This window comes from Triticum urartu, chromosome 7A, assembly GCF_056163025.1.
Source record: "Triticum urartu cultivar PI428250 chromosome 7A, HENAU_Tu73, whole genome shotgun sequence".
NCBI classification, from domain to species: domain Eukaryota; kingdom Viridiplantae; phylum Streptophyta; class Magnoliopsida; order Poales; family Poaceae; genus Triticum; species Triticum urartu.
In genome coordinates, this window is record NC_141879.1 from 289,645,159 (window position 1) to 289,653,657 (window position 8,499).

General features: G+C 42.9%; 1 protein-coding gene across 2 annotated transcripts; it reads right to left on the reverse strand.

Annotated features, from left to right (window-relative positions):
* Positions 1 to 1,415: 1,415 nt before the first annotated feature.
* On the reverse strand, positions 1,416 to 8,013 carry LOC125524820 (RNA polymerase II degradation factor). 2 transcript variants are annotated; one of them, XM_048689851.2, is made up of 16 exons: positions 7,668 to 8,013; positions 7,490 to 7,543; positions 7,138 to 7,371; positions 6,217 to 6,315; positions 6,079 to 6,134; positions 5,680 to 5,788; positions 4,986 to 5,156; positions 4,626 to 4,841; positions 4,174 to 4,380; positions 3,856 to 4,077; positions 3,648 to 3,767; positions 3,274 to 3,558; positions 3,104 to 3,202; positions 2,604 to 3,019; positions 2,469 to 2,521; positions 1,416 to 1,696 (listed from the first exon to the last, which is right to left on the reverse strand). In XM_048689851.2, exons 1-15 carry the CDS (start codon positions 7,737 to 7,739, stop codon positions 2,488 to 2,490), a joined length of 2,394 nt encoding a protein of 797 aa, XP_048545808.1. In that variant the 5' UTR covers positions 7,740 to 8,013; the 3' UTR covers positions 1,416 to 1,696; positions 2,469 to 2,487. The 2 variants fall into 2 exon arrangements, with proteins under 2 accessions (XP_048545808.1, XP_048545807.1); XM_048689850.2 differs by having other exon boundaries at positions 5,680 to 5,791; positions 7,668 to 8,012.
* Between the last annotated feature and the right edge of the window lie 486 nt (positions 8,014 to 8,499).

Genomic DNA, 8,499 nt, shown 5'->3' on the forward strand with positions numbered 1-8,499 from the left:
CAAGTGTCTATAGCTCAGTTTTAGTATCGATGATCTCAGCCGCAGGCACTATCCCCAATATTGCTTTGTTATGGCCTCCCATTCATGCACTTGTTGTTTAGAGCGCATCAAGCCACCAATCATCTTGATAACAAGAGGCGGCCCCTGCATTTATTGACAATACCTCTATGAGTGCTACCAACTCTGTTGGCTCCTTTACACCATTACTAAATGCTTTTCTGAAAAACAATTGACGTGAATCATCTTCACTCAGACATGTTAGCTCACGGGGTTTAGGGGTGATCATTACAAAGGCCACTTGTGGGCTTCAACATGTGACCACTAGTACGTATAGCATTTCCTTTTTCATCAATAGAATACAAGAGAGGTTTCAGACCATCCTCCCACATTCTCTTGTCTTCATTCTAATCGCCATTGAGAACAAGGAGAAACCTTCTTTGTCAAATAACTTGGTGAAGTTGCCTTCGCAACAGCCATGGTGTTGGGAATATCGCGAAAAAAAATGGATGGCCAATTCAATGACGCATTTCACAAGGTCATTGGCTTCAAAGTTTTCTGACACAGTACACATGGTCAATAAAAAAAGTTGACTGTCATATGTGCCAAGCATTTACTATAAAACAGCACGGGCATGACCACAAAGAGAGTGATGAAATAAATAACACAAGGGGAAAGTGCTCTTGTGAGCTCGAGCTCACACATGCTTTTTAAAAAAAATCCAAGAAGCTACTGAAGAAATTTGAAAAAAAAAATGTATGGCAAAAAACATTGATGTGTTTTTTACACGCTTGCAAATTTTTGTGATGGGATGAAATTCATTGATGTCTAGGCAAAAAAAAATCGCTGCTTCAAACTGCTTCAAAAATAGTTTTTTTTTCTCAGACCAGACGAATGTCATTCCATCGTGAAAATTTGCACACTTGACTGTAGCAAAAGGGTGCATGTGAACTCAAACCCAAACTACATGTCCACACAAGAGCCGATACTTGCTTCTACGGACTAAGAGCGGGCAGGCGTACGTATGTACACGAGGGAAGAGACGGTGGCATGACATGGCGTCCCAAAACAAAAGAGCAGCAGCCTAATGAGTAATGCGAAGCGACAGGTCCATGTATTCTGCAGCTATTACTACATGTTTGCACGGTAGGGATTGGGTGAGGGGCGGGAAATGCCAAAGTGTGGATTAGGAGCTGCTTGCTTTGTGCGAAAGCACAGCTGCACAGGCTCAGTCATCCGGAGTGACGACTACTTGGCTTGCAGGAAGGGCAAGTCAGCAAGCACAGTCCATGCAACCCTCCGCTGTACCTCGGCGCGGTCAATTGAGCAATCTGTCGCAATTCTCACTAACAAGCGAACATTTATAATGGATGCTAGTTTTGTATGGGGACATCATAATAGAAGAGCTAGTACTCATCTTCGGCACGTAACCACGGACATTCGACGCAATCAATTCAAGTGTGCACCACATACACGGTTGCAAAACTTCCTCAGTATTTTTCTGATTCTGGGCTAGGATTTCAGGACAACTTGCCAAAATAAGGTAAAGAGCAATGCAGGCAGGCACTGTTATAAAGCAATGGTGCACAGCTAAATTTTGAATAATGAATTCAGCAGCATCTTCAGCCATTTGAAACCAAAACGCAACCAACTTGGACATGATTTGCCACTTCACCGCCCATTAAACCAATCGAACAACCTACAGTCAGAAAAATTGAGTATGTCAGCTCCATGCTGAGCTCCAAACAGAAAGCAATTGCACATTCGCTACTCCCTCCGTTCCAAAGTATGTACACGACAAGTAATTTGGAACGGAGGTAGTAGTATTTTAGCACCAGACAAGATATATCTCTAGACAATGTCAGCAAAGCTAAATCATTAACTATCTCGCAAAGGTGACTAAAGATAAAATGCTACTCCATCCGTTCATCAATATAAGATGTTTTGGATATTCCAATATCGACTGTATACGGACTGAAATGGGTGAACACACTAAAACATGTTATGCATTCAATTCACAAAAATGTTAGAACATCTAATATTTGTGAACTGAGGGAGTAGCTAACAACACATGTATGTACTTTAATCACGACATTATTATAATTTTTTCAACAACTGGACAATTCCACATATTATCTGATTTATACACTAGGTAATCAAAAGGCATTGCTTCCATTTCGTGCTGTCCTTCTAGTAAATGGACAGTGTTTGCTGTTTTCCTGCCTGCTCTTGGTTGGTGCAAGACATGAAGATGCAAAGTTCCAATTATTTTGGGTATCTACTACATTCTGGGGATGGAAATTTCTCAAATAAAGTAAATCTAGAAACGCTAAATCTTTTAGATTAAAACTAACAAGATTAGAATGCTAAAATAGACCGAGGTAGTATTAACAGTAACAACCATGAACGGTTTCAAAAGGGTCTAGGTGATCACCGAGAAACACTTTTTACATCAGAACATATGATCGTACCTCAAGACAAGCTACCAACTTATCTTCTTGAACTGAATTCGGTCCCAGCAGATCTGAAATACAGGAGTAATTTGCAGCAGATGAGCAATAGTATATATATCTGAGCTTTAACATCAAATCTGGAATAGACCATACCTGCCCTGTTGCTTTCCTCCATAACCATGTCTGGCACTTGGGATTTTTTCATGTGTTGTAGGGGGACCAACTCGTTCATGTCTTCCCCCATTGGCAGCAGCTGTGTGCCTCGATGACTGCCCAGCTCGAACTTCATCAGAAAAGCCATTCGCTTGGTGTTGATTGCCAAATTTAGCTGTATTAGAGCCATTTCCTGATGGCATTGAATTTGAAGATCTGGAATCAACAACAGGTCCTCTCTTTTGACGAGTGGTGTGTGCCACAGGAGTAACAGCAACTGAAGGCAGCAACGATGAGTAAGAAGCAGATGATGCAGCCGCAGCAGCAGCAGCAATTTTAGCAGCAGCTGTTGTAGCTGAAATGATCTGTTGTGCTCCTTCACGAAGGTGAATGAAATCTCCCTCAATCACAAAAAGCTGCAGATGCAAATTGGTTTATCAATAATAGAATATTAATACACTGACAAAATGTTTGACGAAAGTAATGCAGGGAAAATAAACCTCATTGTGACTAGCCACAAAATCATCTAGCTTCCCATAACTTTTCTTATAGTCATGCCAATGAAGAGGGGCCAACATTTTCCCAAGCCTATTTGGCAGCTGCAAAGAATGCGCAAGAATCAGAAAATGTTCCACTAAACAAAAGCAAAATCACAAAAGTGGCCACTCACAGTTGAACTTATCCTGATTCGGTTATCAGATCCAGCAGGGACTGCACGAACAATGCAGGCTAGCAGACATCTTTCATCTAGAAGGACAGGCTCCTTTGGTAACAGTGAACCCACACCACCACCTGCGGATGTAAGTGTGTCGGACTGATTCACAACATTAGACTTTAACTCTGGCGCCATATTGTTCATGTGGATCTGGGTTGTTGACCCAGCAGAATCTGAAGCTTGATTCTGCTTCCTAGGTACATGCTCCACAGGCTGCTTGCCAGATGCAACTTTCTCGCCCTGGTTGTACATACAGTGTGAGTGATATAAGAGGCTTACACATCAATCGAATTTTATTAAGCAAACAATAGTAAATGCTAGATAGAAACCTTTGATTCCGATCTTTCTTCTTGGCGTTCAAACTTTCCAGTAGAGCTGGCATTCGAAGATGAATCATGGGCTTTTTGCTCTTCATTGTAAAAATGTTCAGTAACATTGGATTCCATGACCTGTAAACATTTCTTTTTACTTCAGCAAGAATTGAATTAAGAGGAAAAGATTAAAGGAACACAAACAAAAACAAGTAAACAGACTAACCTTTGGTTCTTGAGTTGATTCAGCAACCACACTCGTGGAACGTTGTTCTTGCTCGCCATGAGCTGTAAGATTCTCTGGATGGGTCACCTGACTCTGCCCAGACGACAGCTCAACATTGTTGCTAGCAGCTGGTTGCAATGCAGCTGGCTGTAATGCATTCTGATCTGATTGTGATGGGTGATAGTTTGTGGCATCAGGTGTTTGTGAGGCAGCTTGTGCTTCCTACATGAAAGGAATCATTTCAAAATTAGAAAGCAGTGTCACTGTCAGTAAAACAATGATACAATAAACAAAGTGCTTGTGAGTATAATAAATTACCTGTTGATTAGGCCAGTGCATGGTGGGTTGGATTGTAGGCTGAAAAGTACCAAATTGAGGAACACCAGAGTTGGGTGAGGCTAAAGATTGAGGAATGCCTTGAGGATGCAGCATATATGAATGCATCCCAGCCATCTGCCCAGGAGGAACAAAACCACTTAGTCCCAATAGTGATGGAACAACAGGTACAGCATGGGCATTATTTCCCTGAAAAAAAAAATCAAAGCATGCTTAGGAATTATTCATAAGCAAAAAAATAGAACAATCAACAAAACCAATATGACAGTCTAAATAAAAATACTAGGGGGAACAGGAAAGAGTAAGAAACACCGACACACAAGGTAGTCACGGTACACTAAATAAAGTAACGCAGCAAATGTTGAACAATATTTCGTATCATTGGTGACACACTGACAACTCTACTGAAGTTGCTCAAAATGAGTATATAATACCTTAAAGGAGTCATTTGTGGACTGATTTCCATCTGCTAATGCACTACCATTTGCAGCCATGTTGCTTCCCTTGCTTTGAACATATGACGCTTCAGCTGAACCCTCCTGAGCAGCTTGCGAAACATCTTCTTGTTCTCCAGTACGGTCTCTTAACTCAATAAGTTCTAGCTGGAGTCGTTGTATTGTATGCAGAAAACCTTGCTGCATTTCAACATACTGGGGACGAACAAGAGAGTCAAGTAAAGAGAAGGCTAATATTGCAGAATGAACAACTGAACCATGAAATACCACAAAAAGAAATTCATAGTAGCGCAAATGAGACATGAGTAACATAAAGAAGGCATCTACTGAACAACTGACCTGTTGCTGGAAAGTGGCCCAACATTGACCAAACTGATCAGTACGCTCACGCAACTCAGCTTGTAGTGACTGAGACTGCAAGATATCCATTTCTTGAACTCGTGTAATCCAAGCATGAGCATCCCTCAACTGTTCATCTTTATAAAGAATGTTGTCTTGAGCAACCCTATGCTGGAAAAAATAAGATGTTCATTCGTGAACGCCTGGACATTAAAATGCCTGAACGCTAACGCTGGTAAAGAAATGTCCCCACAAACAAATAGCATATTTCATTGCTCAGGTATGAATATAACAAACTAACACAACCAAAATAATGCCCAGGAGCCGCTCAACACAAGATAATTTTTATTTCTGTACCAAGAATAGGATATGGGGAAACCCTGCAATTATAAACGATGAAATATTGGAAACGGGGGTAACATCCAGCGCATTCTATTATGATTTACTGCCATGCATACATTTTAAGAGACAAGCATGTTAATTATTACAGGATTATATTCATTTTATGACACTGCCATGTGAATATTTTGAAGTGGACTTGAAACAGTTATTAATGGAGATCAAGCAAACTATGATATTGTAATCCATACACAATCAGTAAAAATGTTTTTGGTTTTAATTCAATGGAAGCTTAGTACATAGTGCATGGATCATCGAAAATACAAATGAAAACCAAAAGGGTAGAGAAGAATACCTGTTCCTCTAATGCAAGATACTGGCTTTCCTTTTCTCGCAGATGTTCTTGCAGATCATGAATTTGTTTAAGATGTTGGGCTCTTTCAGCTTCAGAATTATCACGCTCCCTTCTGCACAAAATAATAAACCATCAGGCATACACTTTTTGGGTTATAAATTGAAAAAAGGCAGCAAATTAAAGTATGTGGTGGTTTATTTTTAGTCAAAAAGGATGAGATCTGGTGATGTAGCTTGACACAACAGCAGACCGTAGAGGAATTGTATAATTCTGATGCATGATCATTGATCTATTACTCTGGATTGATGCTAGGAAGTTTCAAGGTGTGCAACTTCACAAATGTATTTCCATCTTGAGATATTGTTCCATGCATAAACATCTACAAGGTACCAATGATACCTGAAACTTGCGATTTCCTTGGTCTGTTCTCTAAGAAGATCCTGATTAGCCCATACCTGCCGAAAAGAACAAGGCAGCGATAAATAACATAAGCACTCAGTGTTAATACTGCAGAATGTAACAGTTAAGACCACCAACCGTTTGATGGTCAATCTTCAAAGCATCCAATTCCCTATGTGTATCATCCAATTTCATTTCCAGCTCAAGAATGTACTTCTCACGTTCATGTAGTTGTTCCTGTTCAATCTGGACATTAATTTTGTTTCACACGGCAAGGGCAACACAGGGTCTGCATCAATTATATCATAAGGTCTGAAACAACTCAAGGTAACACCCAAGAAAAGGTGTGGTTGAAATCAAACTAGAAGGCTAGATAAGCTAATCTGAAGCTACCTTGCATGAGTTGCATCCTACTGCCTTCGAATCAAAAAGGAGGGCTCACATGCTTCTTGAAATTTAATTTTGACCACTAATCAAACCAATAATGCGTAGATAATTTAGGTTGAAAATTATATCATTGGAAAATTCTTTCGGATACAGAAGCAATGGTATAAATTTTGTGACATGTAACCTACATTTTATATTGGTTAAATTCATGGTCACAGTCAAATCAAAGCATGTGCGCCCTCTTTTTGAAGTCAGGGGGAGTGCCTATATAGCAGTAATGAACCTACATATGTACATCACGTAACTATCTTAAGAGCATTAAGCCATTAACCACCATTCAATTTTCCTCATCAGCAGAAAACCACACAAAAAATGTGAAAAATACAAATACAAGAAATGAGTCCTGCAGAGCTACACCAGCTCTGTCAACATAAACAGAACTAGGCTCTTGGAGAAAACCAAAATGACAGTGAGCTACAGCGCAACCACCTTTGGTGGTAGCTGTCCTGTCTGCCAATCATGGCTCTCAAAATAATCAGTAGCATGTACTACTTCCCAAGCAACCACTAAACAGTATATATCATGCCGTCTGCAATTAACAAAGTCAGAAGTTCGTGTTGCAGCCTAGTGAGTAGGGAAACACCCAGCATATAAAAGGGAAAGAGACACAACCTTGAGCTTTTCAGCTGCTACTAGATGCTCCTTGGTAGCCTCCCCGAATCGGCGCTGCACCTCAATGATCTGTGGGTGGGCGATGGCCTGTGCACGCAGGTCGATCTCCACCTGCTGCAGCTCCTCCCGCTGTCGCACGATGCTCTGCAGGCGCTGCTGCAGGATGTCCTCGCTGAGCCCACCGGTCCCATCAATGGTGATCGAGCAGAAGTCATCCAGCCCTCCCGACTCATCCTGCACCAATAACCCAATCCGCAGCCGGTTCAAACCACGCCAAAATCAACCAGCGCCAAGTGCAAAAGCACACGTGCATTGCTGGGAGGGGGAAGATATCGCGCGCGCGCCCACACACCTGGTAGATGGCCCTGCCCTCGGACTGCGCCATCTTCACGCGCTCCGCAGCATCCTAAAGAAAAACAGAAGAAGACGGAGACGCGGCGTGAGTAAGGGCAGCATAGACAGACGGACGGCGATGAGGGGAAAGAAAGGGTTTTTGCCGCGCGGGTGGACCGACGCGGCGCGGGGACGACCTCGGCGCCATTGGTGCGGAGCGGGGCGTCGGGGACGGCGCGCCACTCCTTGCGCGCCGCCGCGGCCTCCATTTCGCGTCGCGGTCGGGGTGAGGACCGGCTCCCACCGCGCCGGATCGGGATCTGGCGGCGGGGCTAGGGTTTAGTCCCCGCGGCGCGGTCCGCCGTGAGGAATCCCGAACGAACGAAGCGCGGCTGGAGGCCGATGAAGGGGAGGGGGAGGAGGCCTGCGGGGCTAGGGTTTACGCGAGCTTGCGGATGAGGCGATCGGAAATTCTCGGGGGGGATTTGTGCGGGGCGTGCGATTTGGGGCTTGGGGGAGGGGAGAGGAGGCGGCGGAATGGAAAGCACGGGGAGTGGAGACACCGAGAGGAAGAGCGTGTCTTTGTGCTTCGTACCAGTAATCTGGTGGTGGGGTCATTCTGTCAGGGATTCAGGGTCACGACCGCGGCCCGTGACATATTTGTGCCATGTTGCATGATTGCCTCTTGCCTCTTGTAAGAAATGTTTATTATTATTATTTTTGTATGGTAATACGTGCCTCTTGCCTACTATAATAAAAATGTTTATTATTATTATTTTTGCATGGTAATACAAGTCACTTAAACACCGACCTGAAAAACTGAAAAAAAAAATAGTAGTTAGTCTTTGCACAAAGGAACATTAGCCAAGAAAGAAAATTACAATTATGATCGAAGAATCCTCTAAGGCGCGCTGGATTCAAACACTAGCCAAGAAAGACACCTAGGACTACACCTGCAGATGCAGAGGGACGGGCGACAACAGGTGTTGGCACTATAGTCTATCCAGCCAAAGTCCAAGGCGTGCTGGT

What these genes read in the sequence shown, in the direction of transcription:
- LOC125524820 (XM_048689850.2), bottom strand. Translation starts at nt 7,739, where the DNA reads ATGGAGGCCGCGGCGGCGCGCAAGGAGTGGCGCGCCGTCCCCGACGCC. An exon ending in AGGGCAGGGCCATCTACCAG is followed by an intron (nt 7,372 to 7,489) that starts GTGTGTGGGCGC and finishes TTATTGGTGCAG; the next exon opens with GATGAGTCGGGAGGGCTGGA. An exon ending in CCACAAATGACTCCTTTAAG is followed by an intron (nt 4,381 to 4,625) that starts GTATTATATACT and finishes TTTTTTTTTCAG; the next exon opens with GGAAATAATGCCCATGCTGT.